Consider the following 23,311-nt stretch of genomic DNA (forward strand, 5'->3'; position numbering starts at 1 on the left):
GAGCTCATGCAGCCTCCAAAGAGACACACTGTAAAGGGTGGAATACGCACCTCTTTGGGAAGGAGTAGTTCACACTACCGCATGGGGGACATATATACGTGCGTGCGACACACGTGCGGCACCGTAACGCTCCATACCTCTTGAAAAGATAGGACATGTCCTATCTTTTCAAGGCATACGGCCCCGTGCGCCATGTATCCCTATGGAGAGGGGCAGGGATGAGCAGCGCTCACCTCCTCCTCTTCTCACCGGACGCTGCCGTGTGCCCGCCGTGCCGTAGCAACGGCTGTATGAATCCAGCCTACGGGGTATTCCCACGTCTGTGTGCTCGTCCAGACTAGATACTGAGCAGGCACAAGACCAGGAGAAGAGCGGCCATTGTGGTCACGGTGCGGTGATGTATCATGTGCTCAACGCCCTGTGACCTAGACCCATTGAAACCTATGGTAGCCGTGACCTGGTTGGAAATCTCGCAACCACATCACGGCCCACATTGCAGTTGTGTGAATGAGCCCTAAGCAGAATTTGTTAATGAAGTATATAAGATGTGCATCTCACCCCCCGCATTTTTAAAAATAACCTCAAATGACAGTTCTCTTTAATAATTAACAACTGCTTGCAATTTTATGCTTTTGTTAATCTTAAGCCCTACTGAATCCATTATACAAGCTGAGAATGAAAATAAATCTTACCTCCTTTAAAAGAACCTGGTTTTCGGCTCTGTACTGCTGCTGTTTGAGAGCCTTCACCGTTTTAAATTCAGTCAGGTCAATCACAGTTTTGGGATCAAGTCCTATTATATGCAAATTTGAAAGTATTTAATCATAGAAACATTTTTTTTTCAAAATTTTTCATCCCAGATTTTTTTTTAAAACTTCTTTTACATTATTGTTTTTCCCAACACTGAAACAATATTCTGTATATTTTATAAGGACTTACATTCTTCATAGTCATGTGCTACACAGACTAATAGATAAAAGGAACCACAATGTGACTTCTCTTAACTGGCTCAAGTATTCATTTAAGGGGTTGTCTAGATGTTGAGTGTGGATGCTTTCACCCAAAAAACTCCACACCTGACCATGGTTGGGGCTAGTATTGCAGCTCAGTTGCATAGAAATGAATGAAGCTTAGTTTCAATATCACACACACTACTAATGGTCAGGAGAGGAGCTGCACTTGGAAGAAAGCATTTTTTTTAACCTCTAGACAACCCCTTTTAGAAAAAAAAAAAAAAACTATTTTGGCTATAAAATACATCATACCATAAACTACTTTATTTAAACCCTTAAATCCTATTTTCTGTATGTAATGGCCAATAAAATTAAACACATACCTAGACGTTCCCGGAGATCTTCATTTTCGTCAAGAATGTCGTTTATCTTCAGCTCTATTTTGTTAATATCTGTGGTAAGAGTCTCAATTTCACGATCCCTTATTTTTATTTGGCTCTTCAGCTCTTTAGTCTCAGCAACTGCTTCCTCCAGACCGTAAACTCCCTTTCAGTTATTAAAGAAATATCACACTGAGTATATAGCACAAGAAAAAAATGGCAGTAATCTAAGGTTCAAGTGGAAGAAAAAGTTTTTCTATTACTATTTGTCCACAGCAATGTTTCATCTGCTTAGGACTGGAGCATTTCAGTACATTTTGCAACAATATGGCTCACTGGTTTTACAATTCGTGAGAAGTTTCCAGTGTTGTACCTTTTTATTGCAGGGGTGCCTTCTGATTACTGAAATATTTTAGCTGGTGTCATGACTTTACATGGATTTTTGCACCTCTCTTTCTTCATGTGTTAAATTATTTTTCCTGGTTTCATTTTTCATTATTACACATTATTTATGGATATTTATGGTTTGGTTTCTTTACCAGTATGGATTGGATGGGTTGATACTGATATCTGGTAAGAATTTCAATGGCAATAGCACATTTAGAAATGTATTTACTTGGTGAGGTCAATACTTATTTTATGACTTCACAAGAGAGATACAGACCGTTTCTTAGTAGTGATGCTAAACTTCTTTATTGTAGAAAAATATATATAATGTGTTGCGATAACATTTCAGCCATAAGGGGCTTTGTAAAACATTAGGTAGAGGTCAGTGATAACTTTTTAGCAAACCCAGTCTACCCAAAATAGACTGTCTTTCATATGTGTGGCATGAGATAAGGGTCAGATGCCAGTGGATGGACATCTATCCGATCTTCCTTCCTATAAACAAGGCAAGGACATAAAAGCTTTGGCTTCTGGGGTCACCACTCTAGTTATATTGTTGGCAGGTACATCTGAAAACAATTAGAATATTATAATCCAATACAGACAACATATACAAACACCAACACGGCCAAATAACATCAAGAATAAATTACCTTACTACATAAAGTCAATCATAGAAGATAAAAGGGGGAATTCTTATTTGGCCATGTTGTATATGTTGCCTCCATTGGAATACAATTGCTTTCAGATATTTCTGCTAACAATATACCTATACTAGTGAGGGATCTATTTTGACCATAGACTAGGTGGGATAAGAGTTTATCACTGACCTCCACTTGTATACAGGCAGTTCCCGGGTTCCGTACAAGATAGGGTCTGTAGGTTTGTTCTTAAGTTAAATTTATATGCAAGTCGGAACTGTATAGTTTACCATTGTAACCCCAGACAAATTTTTTTTGGTCTCTGTGACAATTGGATATTAAAAATGTTGGGTTGTCATAAGAACCAGAATTAACAATAAAGCTTAATTGCAAACACCTTTTATAACTCCTACAGCTGATTATTATATCCTACATGAAGTACTAACATCCAAAGAGTTTGTAACTAGGGGTCGTCTGTAAGTCGGGTGATCTTAAGTAGGAGACTGTCTGCATATGGCCCATTGCTTGTTTGTTTGTTTTCTCTGCTTAGTGTATGACGAAGGCCCAGTGGGTAAAATTGTCACCACAAGACTGAAAGAAATATAAATTTCTACAATAAAAAAAAAGTTTTTCTTCACTACTAATGTAGTGCAGTCTGTATCTCTCTTATAAACTTGGGACTGAACCTCTAAGCTGTAGTTCACGCCACTGATGGATGTGCAAACAAAGCAGACAATCTGGGGTCTATGCTACATATTATATTATATATTGTAGCGTTACAATCTAAGGATTACTCTCACTGTATAATTGCTGCCAGATTTACCACTGTACATACACAAATATACACACAGCACTGTGCATGCAGATTAATCTTACTGTAAAAATAAAAAGGTGAACACATGCTTTGCAACTTGGACTCCCCTGTAATGCCCCAACTTACCGCCTCATACTCTTTCATCCTTTGAATTGCATCTATTAGGTCTTTATCTTTTTGCCGTGCATCGTTCTCTGCCAATTCTGCAACGCGTTCTGCTTCCCGGAGTCTTTGGTCTGTGAGCTGCACCACAGCTTCAAGCCTCTCTAGCCGATTGTGCTGGGCATAACTTGAGGAACCTAAATTATGTCAGTTACAATAAATTTCAGCTGATAAATCACTTGCCAGATTCTGTTTTCACCTTTATAGTTTAATCTTCTGGATGAATTCTTTACACATTTAAAAATTCTAAAGACAAATACATTATAGTTCTCCACAAATTTACCTTCATGTTAGACACAAAAACCAACCTGAGGTGGTCTGTGGCTGCAAAGTTTTATAGTACGGTTGTTGCAATGTGTGCCCATTCCTTTACATTAACACCTGTGCTCGTCACACTTAGATTATCAATATACTGTTCCATGTACCAGACCAGGAAAATCAAAAGCAATTTCCCACAATTGAAAAGCATGTCATTCAATTCAACACAAAATACTTGCAAGTCATGTCCTTGCAAAGGAATTCATATCTAGATTTCTTACTTGCCTATAATATGTGATATGTAATATGTTTGTCAGCTGCCTGGAATGACATCACCTAGCATAAAGCGAACCTGTCACTAGGAATGTGATATTTAGCTGGTGACAGGTTTCAATAGCCTGTGCTGTTCGGGTTTTAAAAATTCCTTTGTCAGCTTTCTGAATGGTTTCAGTAGTTTATATAACATTACCTGGCGCCCTGCTAGCAGAATGTAATGAGTCCCAGGGGAGGGAGCTGCTGCAGCCTGTATGTGCCAGTGTCAATCTCCTCTTCTCTCCACTCATGCAGCTCCTTCCCTGTCATGTGCATTAAGCAGGCAGGGAGGGGAGAGGAAGATGTTGTGGAGGAATTAAACATACATGAGGAGACACAGCCATAAAAAGGTTGTACCCCCATTTTTCGCAAGAACTCATCACACTCTGGCAGGGAGCTGGTTCAGATATAGCAACCTTTGTTATATATCTTATCACAGGAAAATGTCTCTATTTCTTGTTAGTCCTCGCCTGCCTGCTAAAATGCTTAGTCCACTTGGGAGGTCCATCTTCAGGGAATACAGATTTAACTTCGTATGTTTAAGGAGGTAGGAGTGGAAGGGGACTGGGAAGAGTTGAAGCCAAGGATATGCAGTAGGTATTAGGTTGCTGTTGGACTCCTCTAGCATCAGATTATCTCCATAAAAACAAAGAATCAAGGAATTTCAATATGTCCATTCCTTTGGGACTCAACATGTCAGGATAGTCAAAACTACCCCAAACAAATCAAACACGATAACAATTAAGCCAGTATTGATACACGCAGAATGTGCATGGGCACTGTTTTAAATTCAATGAAACTGGCAACTTAAAATGGCCAAAGGCTTCCTGTAGATTTTACCTTTTTCTGTTTGCAACTGGCGTTTTAAGTCTTCAGTGTGCAGCAGATGTGATTCCATCTCCTTCGTGTGCTGTTCCAATTGCTCAGTCAACATCTTTATTTGATTATCCCTCTCTTGCAAACCCTTAAAAAAAATAAAAAGATTCAAAAAGAATTGTTAAAAATCCAATGAAGCAATGAACTATACATTACCACGTCTTGGGTGACTTACCTGCTGGAGAGCCAACACACTGCTCTTATCTGCATCCAACTCAGCGATCTTCAATTTTTCTCTCAGGTTATGCACCATTTGCTGATACTCCATTATCTCTTCATCTTTGGATGCCAAAATCCCCTACAATACTAGAGGTCAGCATACAACCAGCAAAACTAAGGGACATCTTTTTTAACACAACATACATCCATACCTTCCATTCCTCTACTTTCATATTTACTGCTACCATAACTGGATCATCTTCGTCGTTCTTGGCTTTTAATTGTTCAGTCAGCTCCAAAACCTTTATTTAAAAAAAACAAGCAAAAAAAAAATAATAATAATAATATGCAGTACAAAAAACTATATGGAGATCCATGATGCAAGTCCCAGCCTTCTGCAAAATCCAGCGGGCACCTGCACGGACAGTCAATTTCTGAATGGGGGCAAGTAATTAGTTATTGCTGGTGCACAGGCGTGTGGCAGGTACACTCCGCTGCCCGGCAGAGCACCCTTCTCGCGCACAGCCATTAAAGGGGTTGTTCAGATTTAAAATATCTCCAGACGGGGGCTATACAAAAAAAAATAAATAATAATTTAAGCGTACCTTCTCCTGCATGGCCATTGTTCCATGCCTCTGCCCATTGGTGCCATGCCTGTTTGTTTAGAGAGGCAGGTGCTTCTATCCGACTACTTCCAGTCGCCAGATGTAGCATTGAATGTTGTGTCAAGCGTGTGGCACTGGGTAGGCGTGTCTGCCTCTGTATACAGACAGAAGCTTGGCACCAACAGGCGGCAGGACGGGACAAAGCGTGCAATGGAGAAGGTAGGCACAAGGTTTTTTTTTTGCTTCTTTTTATAGCCACCCTGCCAGGATATTTCTTTTTTACTTTCACTACTGGGCAACCCCTTTAACTGTGATTATTTCAAGGCTTGATAAATTTCTTCCATTGAGTATATACTAATAAGTCAATTCATTCATTCCTGCAACATGAGTTAAACGTTGAATGGGCGGATAAAGGAACAATTATTAAACAGAGTTTCCAGGTAATGTATATTTCATTTAAATGAGTTGTACCAGATTGGGACAATCCACAAGGTAGGAATAACAATTTGATCCATGCTGGTCTGACCACTGAGACCCCCACCGATTAGTTAGTAAGAAAGGAAACCACATTCTAATGAATGATCGGCAGTAAGTGCATGTGTTGAGACTTGCCAAGCACAGCCATCTGTTATCTCTGGCACTCTTATGATCCTATATGAAAGTACTAGGGATAGCTGGGCAATGTATAACTCTGGTACTCCTATGTACTGTGAATGGGGGGTAGAATTCATTCCAGACCTGCCACTCCATTCATTCATTTTTCATTACCCTTTTTGTATTTGTGCAGGTACTAGCAGTCAGACAACCACTGATCAGATTGTTATCCCCTATTCTGTGGATAAACAATAAATCTTGGCACAACCCTATAGTAAAACCAGAGTGCTTCCCAATTCGGCCAGCCACAAGTTGAGCTGAGCGTCAGTGCCCAGTCTCTAATGCACAATGCCTTGAAGAAAAGTGCCATCTAGAGATGATCAGATCACCGTACCTGAAGCCTGTAGTGCTCTTTCTCCTTCCTTACTGTATCCATAACACTGTCACTCTGCTGCACCATCAGCTTCATTTTGCTGTACTCATCGGTCATCTTCTCCATTTCCTGAACAGATTCCTCCATATTCTTTGTCATTTCCTGGTTCTGGGCTTCTAACCTCTCATTGGCCTCACTCAAGCTCTGTATGATAAAGTGATAATAGTGAAATGTAACTTTATTGAAGGTTTATGTCAAAGGCTTTTGAAATTACAAAATTGACGTAACACAAAGAGTAAGGAAGATATAATATAAGACATGACCCATTTTATGTACCTACATTGTTTTCATTTAGGGACACTATCCCTAGATTTTACCCCAGTAGTAGCCTAATACCCTAAGTAGACCCCTCAAGCAGTTTAGGAAATAACCTTTCTAGCATTGCCTCATTTATGTGAATTATTGGCTGTTTACTTATTATCTCCTTATTATCTCCTTCATATTATCTCCAAACAAGGTTAAAAGAATCATGTCTTATCTGAGTTGAGTCACTTCTAGAAAGCTGCTGGGGGGGTTATCACTCCTGTCTTCAGTTCTATAGTAACTGTTCCATTACCCAGTTTTGGTCATGTTAGCTGTTGGATAAATGCCCTCAAATTTCATTCTTGAATAATTTGGTATATAGAGGAGTATGCATTCCATATTGCACATGGATTTGCTGCATGGCATTTCGCAGGAAATCCGCAGAATAATACAATAGCATTGCTGTGTATGGCATTGGTTCTCAACTTGCCCAGGGACCGACTGAGAAAAACATTTTCTCCAGGGACTGGAGGGTTGTGGGATGGGGTTTGTTGTCTAACTAAAAATATATGTTTGCACGCCCCACCATAATCCTATAATGCACTGAGCTTATATTGTCCCCTTTACTAAAGAAGTGCCCTCCAGTTATATTGACTGGGGGTGACTTGGGGGTGTGACCAATGCAATTCCCACCCTCGGCTTATACTCGAGTCAATAGGTTTTTCCATTTTTTTGTGTTAGAATTAGGGGTCTCGGCTTATACTCGAGTATATACGGTAATACATGCATGTTGAATTAGAAATGTAATAGTTATTTGCAGTTAAATAGGTCAATTGCTTAAACTGATATAAAGGCCTGTTAAGGAAGGGGGGGATAAACTCTCCGGTACTGAAGTGGTTAACTTGATCATACTGAACATGCTTACTGTAGGACTGTAGAGTTTGAAAAAAAGCACTTTGTTTTTTTTTTTTCCCCCAATTTCTCTAAGCTTTACACCCACTAACATTGAGGTGAATTTGCTGGGAAGTGCAGTCCTGAAAAGATTGTTGACTGCCTTGAATGTTTGTACCTGTAAATAATCTTTCCCTCTATAAGCAATTGACTATAAATTGTTTGGAAAAGACAAAAAATATCCCTTTCAATATTGATTCTATGAGCGCTATCTTGTCTCCCCTTGTCCGCCTTTCAATATTGATGAGATCTTCTCCAAGGTCAACAATTTCACTTTATAGAATAATCATTACTTGTCCAGACTGTGAAAAAAACATGATTTCTGTAATATTTCCCATTAAAAAGTTTTTATACGTAGTAAAATTGTATAAACCTTTAGCAAAATATGTTATGATTATATACAGTATCAAACCATCACCATTTTCCAGGTTCAGAGACAGAGGCAGAGGGTCTTCTGCAGCTCCTTAAAGGGGTTGTCCACTTTAGAGGGAACCAGTCATTAGAAATTGACCTAATAAACCACTAGCAATATGTTGTTAAGCAGCTGAACACTTTCTAGATCATGGCATCATCCAGAAAATCAATAAGTGAGATGTAAATTTGTTGCATAACGTCAAGGAGGCAGAGATTTTAACACTGAAGTCAAGCTCTCTCTATCTTAATTGATGGTCCGACATCCAGAGACATCACATGACCTGATCTCCCGAAGTCTGATGCAGAGGAGGAGTTGTTCAGAGCTCCCCACCTTGACTTTAATGTTAAATTCTCTGCCTCCTTGACTTAATGCAACCAATTTACATCTCATTTCAAAGTTGATTTCTTGGATGATGCCATCTGTATGTTTTACTGTATTTTAACTAAACAGTTTTCTTTCAGCTAGAAACAGAATATTAGTATATATTATTATATTAAACGAGAGAATCCCCTCTTTAATAGGACGCCTATTAAAATTGTGTTTCTAAGTGCCTTGCTTCAGGAGATAGGTTTAAAGTTTGACACTGTCATGACATGACGTACACGCATGTGGAATTTGCAAATAGGATGTATACAGTCATTGGGCAGTCATGAAGGGGTTTATCAAATCTGTTCATTGAAATGGAAGCATTGCGGTTTTACTGAATATTTTTTTTTTTTTAACACACCGTTTCTGTATTTTGGTGAACTTCCTGTTAAATAATGATGTGGTGTATCTTGTCAAGTTTTAATCACATGTTAACTTTATATAATTTTAAGACCTTCTATAGACCAGATATTTTTTTGCTAAATTGGAATTTAAAGGGGATACAATATCTTTTTCTCTTGACTCTATGAAAGACAAAAAACAACTGCTGGGAGGTGTAAATTACTTTCTATTCTGAAGACAGAAGCAAAGGATCTTAACCTGTAAGTCGCAACCCCTTTGGGGGTCTAACAACTCTTTCATAGGGGTTGTCTAAGACTATCAGAAAAATGTTTTCCCGATGGGCTTAGGAACAAAGACACAGGGCAGAGTGCTGACTCCCACCTCCTGTGCTCTGCTGCTGCTCATTTATCACACAGACACACGGATGATGCAGCGCATCGGGAGAAGAGAGGGGCAGGTGCTGCAATGGTAGCGTAGCATTAGAAAGTTTGGAAACCGCTGTTCTACAGGGTGCTGTGCAATACACAGTTTACAGTAAAATCAACCTGCTAGACATGAACTTCAGAGATACACGTTTTACCAAGAAAATGGCCAGGAGAACTGGTTGGATCTTCCAGATACAGGGTTACGGGTTACGTACAGGATAGGTTCTGTAGGTTTGTTCTTAAGTTGAATTTGTATGTAAGTCAGAACGGTATATTTTATCATTGTTTTTTGGTCTCTGTGACAATTGGATTTTAAAAATGTTGTGTTGTCAGGATTAATAATAAAGCTTCATTGCAGACACCTGTGATAACTGTTATAGCTGTTTATTGTAGCATAGGGATAAAGTACAATAAATTACCAACAACCAGAGGTCCGTTTGTAACTAGGGGTCGTCTGTAAGTCGGGTGTTCTTAAGTAGGGGACCGCCTGTAATCACATACATTAATAATAGACCGCGTCTGTTATTGTATAAGTAAATTATTTCCTTCATTTCATTTTAGGGTAAGTAATTTAGTAATTATCATGTTGCTGGTGCCTACTGCATTACCTGAATTTCATCAAGATATTGTACAAGCTCCATGTTCTTTTTGGAAATGAGAGTCTTGTAATCCTGTCCCTCCCCACGTGACATAAGCGACTCTCTCTGGGAGTCAATCTGCCTCTGGTAGTCTATTACGTCTTGTCGTAGTTGTTCATTCTGTATATCAGGAGAAAAAAAGACATCAGTCCACAGAACAGAAACAATTTCTAATCTACTGCATTAATATGTTCGGTTACCCATTTGGACTCACAGAAGGAAGACACCTCACCTTTTTCTTTAGTGTTTTAATCTCCAAAATTAAGAAATGATAGAGAGAAAAGCAATAGAAAACATTAGACATGAAGGAATGGTGTAAAATAATAAAGAGAAGGAAGAAAAAAAAATAGTAATGATATGGAAAATGAAGAACGAAATCTGAAATTCCACTTGTCTAGTCACAGATATTCAGGCGAAAATTCATAAGAATGATACAACACACAAAAAATATAATGAAAGGTCATTTCATGGAGAAGAATTTAGTGAAAATTAGGTGATGGATCCTGCATACACATTGTATACACATACACGAAAGTGGTGCCTGGATCGGAATATGTGAACATGCTCTTACAATGTTACTAGACTGGAGGGATTAATATGTAAAGAGTCTGGGAGATCCAAAGTTGTAAAACAATAAAAGTTGTTAATGGATCAAACATAAACCACAATTTAATAGAAAACATAGTGGTAGACCAACCTCACGCCGCAGCTTGCTGTTTTCATTATCAGTTTCCTCATTGCGGAGTGCAAGCTAAAATATAGAATCATGATAACATTATTATTATGAAAAAGGGAGAAAGAATTTTCTGAATATTCTGAATACACTAACTATAAGGAGATAAGGAATTATCAGCTTTAACAACAGGGGAAAAAAAGCTGATTGGTGGGGTCACATTGCTGAGACCCCATCTGGTCATGAGACCCTGCAGTTCACAAAAAGGTGAACTTCTAACTGAATGAAAGCAACAGGTCGAGAATGCCGCCTGTCACTACATTCAGTGCTACAGGAGTAAGGAAAATCGGTGAGAACAGAGCTTGCCATCTCCACCACTCCCATTTACAGTCTATGAGACTGACGGCGATAGGATAAACCTAAGCTCTAGCATTGAATGCAGTGGCAAAAGGAATTGCGGTAACAATCAGAGTTTAAAAGGACGGTATCTGCTGATTTGTATGGACTTGGAAAGGTCCTAGTTAACTGTTAAACTAAGACTAAGCAAGCTTAAAGCTGGATGTCTTCCCTTCATCCTAACACCACCTGTGAATTTATTTTGGTGATTTCATACTAAGGCTAAATTCACACAAACGTGTACCCGCCGTGCCATAACACACGCACGGGAGAGGAGAAGGGGGTGAGCGCTGCTCGCCCTCAACCCTCATCATAGAGATACATGGAGCACAGCGGCGTAATATGGGGAAAGATAGGACATGCACCGTACCGCTCCGTGTGCCCATTGCCAGCCTAAGGGGGGCGTGTGAATGTAGCCTTAGGGTTAAATGGTCTACACCTTTTCTTCATTCTTTATATAAATCATTAGTACAATCAAATACGAGAAACTCGTGATATATCTTATCAAAGTGAAATGCTTCTTCCTCCACTCTTCTGAATCTTCTCATCCTTTCTGATAAAAAGAACTTCAGATAACACGGAGCACGCAACTTAACATGACACTCACACGTTCATTCACTTCTTTCTCCTTTTCCAGCTCCTTTCTCATGTCTTTCAGTTCCCGGTCTCTCTGACCCAGCTGTTCCTCTAGTTGACGAATTTCTTCTCGTAAAAATCGTGAATCTCTAGTGCCGGTGGACAGCTGTGCCATCTGCATTAAATAAAAAGCCATGGGAGGCATAGAATCACAGATGGGAAATGTGGAAACCAGAAGTAAAAGAAGAACATCACTATGTTTGGTAAGCACATTTATCTGGATAGATTTGTAGAGTGTTATAGCAGCTCAATTACGGTACAAAGAAATGACATAACTCTTTATGAGGAGTAGCGAGTCACATGTATAGTAAAACTTTATGAGACAAATGAGATGTTGGTGTTAATATTCTGTTATACTCAACTATAAAGGAAGCAGAAGCTTATAAAATTAGCACTGTCCTAATTTACTACAAGGCACTAACTCTGCCAAAGTAAGACACTCTGAACTCCTCTTTATCAAGTCTTCCATATAGGCATAACATATTTCTGCATGAAGATATATTGATATATAATCACACTGTATAAGTAAGAGACATATAAAACTATTTTTGACTGTAAAAAAAGAGTGTTGCTGTTTAGGCTTTAAAGGACACCTACCACCAGAATGAAGGATTGTAAAACAAGCACACTGGCATACTGATGTGTGCCCCTTTGGCAGTAGCTGCTCTTCTTTTAGTTTCTTATTCCCTGGTTTTTACAAAAATAGGGTTTTAAAAATATGCAAATCAGCCTGAGTGGCCCCGGCCTGCATTAGGGTTAATGGAGAATGGAGCCCCTTGGATTAATTTGCATAATGTGTAAACAAGGGCATAAGAAGCTTAAAGAAGAGCAAATCCTGTCAGAGGGGACACACACCAGTATGTAAGTGTGCTTGGTTTACAATCCTTCATCATGGTGGTAGATGTCCTTTAAAAGCTAAGAAAATCTAAAGCAGTCCCCGGGTTACGTACAAGATAGGGTCTGGAGGTTTGTTCTTAAGTTGAATTTGTATGTAAGTTGAAACTGTATATTTTATAATTGAAGTTCTAGACAAATATTTTTCTTTTGTCCCAGTGACAATTTAAGTTTCAAAATTTTTGCTGTAATTGGACCAAGGATTATCAATAAAGCTTCATTACAGACACCTTACAGCTGATCATTGCAGTCTGGGACTATAGGAAAGCCTCCAGAGACTTCATCAGAGGTCACAGTAGGCAGAGAGGTCCGTCTGTAACTATGGGTTGTCTGTAAGTCGTGTGTCCTTAAGTAGGGGACTGCCTGTATTGTGGTCTTCAAAAGAAGATGGGTCAGAAATACTGTACCCATTGGCTGAAATATTTACAGCTATCTTAGGGATCTTGTGAGAGTGATGTCCACCACACAGAAGGAGGAGCACTTTCTCCTTTGCCAAACAATTTTGAAGAATAGTATGTCACAGCATCATGACCGCATGTATGTTGTAACAGTTATTAGACCTTGTTATGGTTCAAGTACTATAGGCCACTATACCCATGGAACACCTGTTCTCAGGCTGCAGCCAAAGAACTTTGTAAAAAAAATCCCCCACAGCATCAGCAATCCTCTCCTCTTCTTCTCTCTGTGGCCGCTGTACACAGCTCTGAAGCTGGCAGACGTTATGATGTCATCACATCGCATCTGCCGCCTCCAGTGCTGCATACAGTCCCTGCAGTAACTGTCTCCCCTGGCTGTGGTGCTTAGGACCGTGAGACTGTATCTTGTTTACACAAGAAACATAAGGATTGGAGGAGAGGGACTGCTGCTTCATACACTCTCTGGTTGGTCAGTGCTATCGGTGTGTAGCAGGAGAGCTGTTTCTGTACTGCTCTGTGGATGCTGAAGTCTCCTACACAAAATAGTAAAGTACAAGATCTTCCCTGTTCCCCATCAGTCCCTCCACCCCAGATTCTGTAGAACTTTCTGTCGCTCTGTGCACCTCAGCTGGATTGTACGCGTCTCTGGAGCTTCTTCCCCTTTGCCTCTGCTACCCGGACACTATCCACAACACACTATCAGCCTTAGTGATCCAAAGAACACATACTTTAAACGTCATATAACTGTTTTATTGCTGGTTTCTACTCCTTATTACATGATGCATGTTCCTGCATGTAATGAAAGTTGCCAGGACTATAAAGGCATGTATGTACACATTATGCAGTGTGCACTTGTAGGCATCTCACTGGGTTTGCCAAGTTATTTCAGTTACTTCTGAGTTACTTCCCATCCCATTGGAGTCACGGAGCAGCTTATAACTCAAACAGCTTTGGTGCAAAGAGAGGAAGAAGTTGGTCTCCACCCACTTCACTACTTCTGAGGAAGATTTCTTATGTGTAGCTTCAGAAAAGAAAAAGCCATAACTCTAATAGCTCTATGGGGGGGTGGGGGGGAGGGAGATGGGGGCTACACAATAGGGGCATCATTATGTTTGTTTTGAAAGGGGGAATCACATATGACTATTGGGTCATATTATTATGGATTCAGAGTTACAACTTAAAAAAGAAAATTGTGCAAACAACATTGCTGGATAGTTTGCAAATCTTACCTCAGTTTCATTTTCCAGTTGCTTAATTTTATTTCTTAATTGGTTTTCTATAAATTAAAATGAAATGAAATATATTACACTCAAGTAAAAGTATAGGTATTATTTACATTGTAGTCAAAAATCAAGATTACTACATGGCATCTTGAAGCGTCTCTGAAAAGTGTAGTGTTAGAGTCTTTGGCACTAAGTCTGCAGCAATAACAAGCGTGCAATACTGTCACACACCAGGTGCAGATTTCATATCACTAGTAAAGTTAGGGCTCACAAACACATGTCCATTATGCGCAACTCTATTGATGCGGAACGCCAAAACCCTAAGGGTTGCTTTTTAATGTATTTGAAGTTGAGATTTATATTGTATAATAAAGGGTTTGTACATTCAGTTAAAGAGTATCTGTCTTTTCAGATGATTTTTGATACTGTGGGGGAGGGGGTTGTGCACATTTTTCTAATATACTTCATTAAGAAATTCTACTAAACTCCTTTCACATGAATGTATTAAAACAGCTGTGTGCTACACATAATGTACCTTCATGCGAGTAGCACACAGCCACATTTACTACAATGGGCAATACGGTCATTTATTAGATGGCCATATTGCCCACCGCATCTTACCACGAGCAAGACGTGAAAAAATATAATCCTTCCATATTTCTGTTCCATACACCCCATACAAGCCTATGGGAACGTTTAGCACTGTATGGTGCTGTATATAGGTGTAGTATTCATAAATCTTGGGTTTGGGCAAGCTAGTAACATAATTTGCCAACCCACCATATTTTGTATGGATATGGAATGGATACTGTAATATACGTGGCACACAGGGTTAAAAAAGGTCATTTATATGTACAGAAAATAGGGCACTGGAATACAAGACTGAAAAAAAAATTAAATCATACGGTCGTGTGAAAAGGACCCTAGGCCTCATTCACGCAGACAAATACTCGCCCAAGCGAGCATGCAGCCAGGTGCAGGAGAGAGGAGAAGTACGTGATCGCCATAGAAAGCAGAGAGGCTCGGGCACGGTGCAGTGAGACAGCCGGGTGAAAAGGCTGCATGTGCCCTTTGTTACAATGTTACAAATCTGTGTACCAAATTGAAGACAGGTCTCTCTCTCCTGTTTGTTACACAGCTGTGAGTGTTAACCCTTCCTGCTCTCTTCCTGGCTGTATTATGCTATGAGCATTATAAACATTCAGTAAACACATTTGGACCCATTTCACGTGATCATTTTCCATGCACATGGCATGCCATTGTTTCAGACATATTCAGACACATGGTTTTGTTTCATACATACTTTTGTTCACAACGTGTGTGACACTCGCAGTATGCTATACTTTCGCAAAACATGAGTGTGAAAAATGATACAAGTCTACGGGGATGTATCAAAAATGCATCAAACTCTGATATACCCATCTTTTCTATGGCAATGGATCAGTGAAAAATGCATTACAGTTGCATGTATGTCAGAGTCTGATACATGTTGCAATGCTTTTTTCACTGATCCATTGCCATAGAAAAGATAGCCATTACCCTGCATCCGCGTGAAAAACACCATAAAAGGCTACATTCACACACATGTATGGGGGATGTATATACGGCGTATATACGTCTCCCATAGCCGGCAATGGGTGCACGGCGCGTCCTATATTTCACCGGAATACGGGGTCGTGTGCCATATATTACTATGGAAAGGGCGGGATGAGTGGTGCTCACCCCTCTTCCTCTCGCCTGCTTATATTTGCTATCCATGGCCTCCTTCCTCAAGCAAAGCCTTAGGGCCCCTGGGGCAGTTCCCAAATCACCTCCATGCTGCAGTTTCACAGGCTGCTACACTGTCTTCCCCTCTCCTGCTCCCTCAGCACTTTCCCCTCTATCCACCTGATGTAATCTCACTGCAGCATAGGAAGTTTCAGAGAACCGCCCCAGTAGCCCTTCAGGTTCATTAGAATAATTTCAAAAATCGGTTTTAGAAGGAAGGAGGCAATGGATAACAAATATAAGCAGATTACCACAGTTACATCACCTGGATCTATGAGTAAGTGTCCCTGGTTTATCTATGCTGGATTTTAATGGTAGATTTCCTTTAAAGGTGCAAAGTAGGGAAAAGGGGTTCCTAGGAATTCTAGAAAATCTCACAGGACAGGTGTGAGGAAAAAATAAATGTGTCCTGACCCAGTGAATGGTCCCAGTGATGTCACGGGTCTCACTGAGGCCATAGATAGGAACAGCAGCTCATGTGACTGCCAACACTTCAGGTCCAACCAGCAGGAGCAGCACTGGAGTGGAAGAAGGGTCGGGACACTATTTTTTTTTCCATTTGTGCCATGGTTTATGTGTTTTTTCAGAATTCCTAGAAAACCCATTTAAAAGCAGATACTATAAGGAACATAAAGATGAAAGCAATAGACATGTGGTTAAATTTACTGGGTATGCAAAGAAACCTGTTATTGACTATTTACCAGTCTTAGCTTGCTCTTCTGCTGCTTTCCCAGCTTCTTCTAATACAAACTCAACTTCCTGAGATTTTATCTATCAGAAAAGGGAAGATCAAGTATAAAACTGTAGTGATAGAGCCACACACCTCATATTTTCATACATTTTGAAGGAAACTTATGACGAAAATACAACATTTGTAGAGCAGAGATAGATAGATAGATAGATAGATAGATAGATAGATAGATAACCTGGAGGTAGAGGGAGCCTGGTGATAAGGGGCTTACAACTAAAAAACCTAGGTGACAGGTTCCCTTTAACAAGTGTTATATGGCAACATAATTATAGACAATATCAGATCTGATATAAAACTGAAAGATTATACAATGCTAATACAATTAATAATAATTAATACAATCAACTACAAAAACTGTTTCCTCAAACCTTCATTAGGGTCTGAGTGATGCGGAAAAGCTGGACCAGATTTTCATTGCTTTCTCCGTCTAAATCGCTGCTGTTCACCTATAATAATATGGAATAGATAAAATCACCAAATATAAACAAATTTCATATAGATAAAATAAATGAATGGATGGCATGAATGGTGTTGAATATAATGGAAGGATTGCAACTACTAAAGCGTCAAAAGTTACTTGTGACAAGGTCTTCAGCATCTTCTCTGCTGCTCGTTCTTGGGTAGGAAGCGCATCGGGATCCACCTTCATCAGCTTCCCCCAATCCAGGGAAGGAGCCATCTTGAAAAGCTGTTATCTAGGCTGAATGAACAGAAGTTTAGACTTAGAAGAGAACTTTTATGTGGCCTGAAGTAAGATGCTCATGATGACTCCATTTATTATTATACATGTTTATTATGAAACTGAAGACATACAAACAAGAGCTCTTCCAATAACATGTAGATCTATGGATGGTGGCAACGTTCTACAAACATCCAGGTTCCCATCATAAGATGCCTGTTTTACAGAAGGTAATGTATGCTGACTGGTATGCTGCCAATGGAAGAAATTTGTTATGGGTGTCACAACGCTACCATAGCTCAGTAACAACCTTTTTACACCCCATCATAAACTACACCCCTACAAACCAGATGATGGCTGATGGTGCCCCTCCCCCAGACATATCAGACTATGGATGATGACACTTACCACCCAGAACCCAGACCAGACTATGGCCCCCTGGCGCCTCTTCCCAACCCCAGATCAGACTATTTGAAACTTTTGACATTTTTTTAATAAGATTTTTATGTGAGGGAACAGGGCGACTTGTTTTTTTTTTGTTTTGCTTTAATTTTTCAACTGGGGCAACAGCTAGCAAGGAGCACTGTTCTACTGTTCTTTTATGTACATCACAGATAACAGTGATTTATAGTTGTTACACTGTTATATGTGATTTGTACAAGGACAAGCAGAGGATGCACACTGCATATTCCCTGCATTTATCTTAACCCCCCAGTGCTCAGTATGTGCGCGGTGTACTGGAGGACAGGGGACTGATGGAACTAAGTGTATGTATGGACAGCTAGGGCTACTCCCGGCCCCCGTGTAAGGTCATGTGACCAGAACACTGCTGCAGTCACAGGACCGTACATCGGGCCTGAGATAAAGCCATGAATGGACACCTTGCGATCCAACAGGGGTTGGAAAGGTCCTCTGCAGATTTATACACATAGGGCTTTTTTGAGGGAGTAAAACTGTGTTTATATGTATCTGTGACACGTATACAGGTGTTACCGCAACCTCAGGGTCTCTTGAGTAAAGCCAATCCTACATGGAAAAGTTGGAAAATTCCTGAGGTAGCACTGGGGACAAATGTTGGTGCCCAAGAGATTGTCCCTCCATGCATTATTATCTGCTATCCAGGGAATAGGAGATAACATTATGACTGGTGGTGAATATACCGCCGTGTCCAGCATCCACCAAACAAATGGGGGGTCTGCTCCCCTTCATTTCCGATGTGGAATGGCGCTATTCATCACCTAGGGCACTGCGTGGAGGTAGACGAGCGCTATACTTGACCATCTCTGACAGTCTGATTGACAGTGAATTGAGGGGCTGGATACATGCCTGACCTTTCGCTCTATTCATTCTAGAAAATGGGATGCCTACTGTGATTTCCAGGGGTCACAACGGTTGGACCCTCATCGGTCAGCATATTATATCTCATCATGTGGATTAGCAGCTTGTGTAGAGGTCACCATTAAGAACAGTAACACTGTGCCTTTGATTGGCATATGATCAGATGACAACCAAATAGGAGGTGCAGCAGCTGAAACCAGCACCAGGTGCTGGAACAGAGAAGTTAAGTAGCTTTACGTATTTTACTAGTTAATACTACTGCTGCATTAAAACAGCTATTAATTTGAGTTGGGCAATCCCTTTAAGAAGATTTTTAATTTAAGAAGAGTTTAATATTAGCTCCACATAGCATGAACTGAATTGTCACTCACACATTCAGTGGTGATACAACTCAGCTATTTACAGGGCTATTCTAATTCACCCATAAAGGTGATTTGGCCTTAATTACACCTTTGTATGTGTAATTTTATATCATTCCAACCAGGAATTAGAATCCATCTCCTCTAACGGCAATTATATCTTGGTACGGCACTTGAACATGTAATTGGGATGTGTGATGTTAGCACATGTACTCATTTATTTCTACGGCCCCATGGCTATGGATTCCATGGCCCGGAGTATGAGCCGACTGCCTGAGCTGCAAAAGATAGAGGAAGGAGGTCTGAACACTGCTAGAGGTTACGGCTCAGCAGTCTTTTTCTATTGTCACTGGGGTGTAAGCGGACCACACATGCCAGTGGCACACAGGCCGCAAACAAGGGACCTTGGGCACGTTGTTCATAGTCCAAGAACTGCAACTTCATGTGCAGGAAGCCTAAGGCCATGTTCACACATTACACTTAAAAACACATTGCACAGACTCCTCAAGCGATCACCTAGTGAAGTAAAATAAAAGAGGTGTGTGCATTGCATTTTGAAACACAACGCAAACACCATGTGTGAACATGGCTGCAAACATACAGACACCACACCATATTTGCGAGACCAGAAGCTGACAAGAATGCTGATGTAGGAAGTTACAAAAGAATGTACAATCTTATAATGGCTGAAATATATTCTCTACAACTAGAGATTACCCACACTGTAAAAAGATATCCCATACGGTGGCGGCATGAGGCTGCTGACACACATAGCGTATTAATGGAGATTTGCTGTGCAGGTTTTCTGCAGCGTAGAAGTGTAGTGTATGGGAGTTATGAAAACCTCATTCATACATTATGGAAAAAATTATGTCATTTCTTTACTGGGAAAAGGTGCAGCTCCGCCCCTTCCGTGGCAAAAATTGTGTCATAAAAGGCATCAGAAAGCGGCTGATTTGTCGGGTTTCTGATATATGAGGAATAGCCATTATGCTATGACTGTAGATAGGCTAAAAGAAAACAGAAGGGAAGATTTTAAAATCCACAACAAATCAATTCCTTCTTTGAATCTGCAGATTTCACCAGTTTCAATGACATAACCTGCTCATTGGTAACACAAAGTGTGCAGCAGATCCAACAAGCAAATAATGTGGAATTTCACAAAAATCTACTGCAGTGGGCTCAGTTTTGTGGCAGAATTGCAAAGTTTAAAAGCAGCTGGGGAAACCATAAGCATATAATATCATGTCGTGAGTTAAAAAATGCACCCTACTGGTAAATTTGCGCTGTGGGTCCTTGGCAGAACGTGTTGGCGCAATTCGGTAAAATGGTCTGCCCAGTATGGCAGATGATTAGTCACCGGCCAGGATTTACAGGCGGTCCCCGGGTTACATATAATATATAGGTTCTGTAGGTTTGTTCTTAAGTTGAATTTGTTTGAAAGTAGGAACCAGATACTTTATAATTGTAACCCCAGCCAAATTTTTTTTTGGCGACTGTGACAAATGGATTTTAAAAATGTTGGACTCTCTTCAGAACCAGGATTAATAATAAAGCTTAATCGCAGACACCTTTAATAACTGTTACATCTGTTTATTGTAGCCTGGGGCTAAAGTACAGTAAATTATCAACATCCAGAGCTCCGTTTGTAACTAGGGGTTGTCTGTAAGTCGGGGACCGCCTGTATACTGCCCCAGTAATGTACCAGCGGTAGGCACCAGGGTCATTGATAGTACATGGGGCACACTCTGCTCTGGGGATACAGGGATGCCACCTATAGACATCAAGGCGCACAGATAGCAGAATATAAGATGCCGCACAGTAACCGCACCGGCACCTGCTGCCCCGATGTGATGCCGTAACCCAGCGACTCACCAGGTCTGTCTCGTACAGCAGTGACTTAGAGCTGTGCCCGATCTGACATGATGTTACTGTTAGGGAGCGCTGTCTGTCACGTCGTGGACAATAATATCCCTCCAGCCCTGGAGCGACACCGCACAGGAGGACGGGAACACAGACGGCTGGGGACAGTTGCTAGGATACAGCGACCTACCTGACACAAGCTTCCGGTACGTAGTAACGGTGGCAGCCTGCGGGTCATGCCTCGTTATGGATCGCGTAGTCACGCCCCCAGGAGTCATTGCCGTATGGTCTATACCGTACGTTACATTGCTGTGAAGTTTTCAGGGAGCTGCGGGTGTCAGCGCTTGTCTACACAGGGCGGTTTTACATATTTTTATCGATAGTGATAAGCTATGAGCAGTTGAGCTTCTCCAATGCTCTAGACACTTCCTACCCGGCCCCATGAGGTAATATCCGGGTGTGTGAAGCCGGGAGGTGGAGCTGCCTCACTGCTCTGTCATGGCGGCTCACAGAGCTCAGAGAGAAGCCCATTGAAGCTGCTGTGTAGTGTGTACAGAGCTCAGCCATGGGAGGAAGCCGCATAGAGAGCAGCCCTACCTCAGGGAGAAGCTAGTAAGTGACCCGGGCAGGTGGGGGGAGAAGATACCCCTAAGTATTCACTAAGGAAGACCACCAGGAGGAGATGTGAGGTGCACCCTGAGCTCACCTTCTGGGGGAGATAGGGGGCGCCACATACTTATATACTTTCTGTATGCCCCCATCATTCTGTATTAGCCACAGAATGTGGCTGTCAGGATATTGTCCCTTTTTTCATGTTGGGGCGTGGAGAGACATAAGAGAACCTTCTAGTTAAAAGGGAACCTGTCATCAGATACTCAAATAATAAACCACTAATAGTGTGTTGTGATGCAGCTGAACACCTTCCAGGTCTTGTTTCTTTCTTGGTCCTTTATTATGGCATCATCCAGAAAATCAGCCTTGAAGTGAGATGTGAATTAGTTGTATAAAGTCAAGGAGGTGGAGAATTTAGCACTAAAGTCAAGCTCTCCTTTCTCAGATTGCCTTCTTCACTGTAATTGATAGTCCTGCATCCAGAAACATCACTAGGCAGATCTGAAGTCTGTTGCATCATGTCAATTTGCATGGTTTTCCTCTGGTTTCCTCCCACACTCCAAAACCATACTGGTAGGTTGATTTGGCAAGCTCTATGAAGCACTGCATAATCTGTGTGTGCTATATAAGCATTATTATTATCATTATATTATAATCACATGGGAGGAGAGCTCAACTTCAACTCTCCACCTCCTTGACTTTGTACCTCGCTGAGCCAGGAAATAACCATGATCTGGAAAGTATACAACATAGAAAGAGGGGCGGCTGATAGTTTTATATGAGCCAATGCACAAGTTGTAATATCCAAACAGGCAGAAAAGAATGCACCAAAAGGCTCTCTTAATCAATATAGAAACCATAGATAATCTTTTTATTATTCTTGAAAAACAGACAAACCCATGACATACATTTAAAACATAAAATGTACATAGTAATCACACTGTGACCCAGTGTTGTCATCAGTGAAACACCCACTGTCAATCACTAAGTAGTGATAAAAAAAAAAAACCTCTCTGGCCGACTGAGTATCAAAAGTGCAACAAGTGCCTCAAGTCCAAAATCTGTGCTTGGTAGATATCCACACAGTTGTAACCATATAGCATAAGATCAAGCACAGCAAGCACCTAGAGTAAAAGTCACGTGCTGAGTACACAGACCAAGTAACCAGGCAACAATAAATGTAAACATGTATAACTAAGTGTTACAATTATAACCTCTCAGAGCAAGTAGGCACAAAAAATCACCACAATAATTGCATGGTCAAGCTGACCTATGCCTAAGATAAACAAAAGGAAGAGTAATGCCACCTATAAATCTCTGTTAGTGGACCGCCATACAAACAGACGGGGATTAAGGTGGACAGGGGTGGTTGGCTTCCCACGCGTTTCATCGTAATAACGACTTCCTCAGGGGTAAGTCTTTAAGTAAATGTCAAGGGTAAATGTATGGCATGGGTTTCTATATTGGTTAAAAGAGCCTTTTGGTGCACTCTTTTCTGCCTGTTTGCATGATCTGAAAGGTGTTAAGCTTCTTGAAAAAAATGCTCGTAGTGGTTTATTAGGTCCATTTCTTATAACAGGTTCCCTTTAATAACCGCTCCTCGGTCCAGGAGAACCTACCTGGAAAACCCCTTTAACTCAATAATGCCAATTAATTGGAGAGCTTTAGTTATAAAGGTGTTGTCGTTTGTGGATGCTGCCATTAAACCCCTGAGATACAGTTTAATTGCTGGTACAAGAAGCCGGTGATG

At 40.7% G+C, this 23,311-nt stretch overlaps 2 protein-coding genes across 7 annotated transcripts in view; one reads left to right on the forward strand and one right to left on the reverse strand.

Annotated features, from left to right (window-relative positions):
• The window catches only part of CEP290 (centrosomal protein 290), a 101,177-nt gene extending 79,895 nt beyond the window's left edge, over nt 1–21,282 (reverse strand). For 2 of the 3 annotated variants that reach the window (XM_072146524.1, XM_072146521.1), the window contains exons 1-15: nt 20,962–21,133; nt 17,288–17,410; nt 17,079–17,156; nt 16,661–16,730; nt 14,199–14,245; nt 11,631–11,774; nt 10,652–10,705; nt 9,925–10,074; nt 6,536–6,718; nt 5,155–5,244; nt 4,959–5,081; nt 4,748–4,871; nt 3,302–3,474; nt 1,337–1,499; nt 693–793 (exon numbers count right to left, since the gene is read on the reverse strand). In XM_072146524.1, the coding sequence (XP_072002625.1) occupies nt 693–793; nt 1,337–1,499; nt 3,302–3,474; nt 4,748–4,871; nt 4,959–5,081; nt 5,155–5,244; nt 6,536–6,718; nt 9,925–10,074; nt 10,652–10,705; nt 11,631–11,774; nt 14,199–14,245; nt 16,661–16,730; nt 17,079–17,156; nt 17,288–17,389 (1,602 nt within the window). In that variant the 5' untranslated portion in view covers nt 17,390–17,410; nt 20,962–21,133. The other variant, XM_072146523.1, reaches the window with a different exon arrangement.
• Nucleotides 21,170–23,311, forward strand: part of TMTC3 (transmembrane O-mannosyltransferase targeting cadherins 3) — a 54,691-nt gene continuing 52,549 nt past the window's right edge. For 2 of the 4 annotated variants that reach the window (XM_072146525.1, XM_072146527.1), the window contains exon 1: nt 21,170–21,245. In XM_072146525.1, coding sequence (XP_072002626.1) covers nt 21,196–21,245 — 50 coding nt within the window. In that variant the 5' untranslated portion in view covers nt 21,170–21,195. The other 2 variants (XM_072146528.1, XM_072146526.1) reach the window with 2 other exon arrangements.

This window comes from Engystomops pustulosus, chromosome 4 (assembly GCF_040894005.1).
Source record: "Engystomops pustulosus chromosome 4, aEngPut4.maternal, whole genome shotgun sequence".
Lineage (NCBI taxonomy): Eukaryota > Metazoa > Chordata > Amphibia > Anura > Leptodactylidae > Engystomops > Engystomops pustulosus.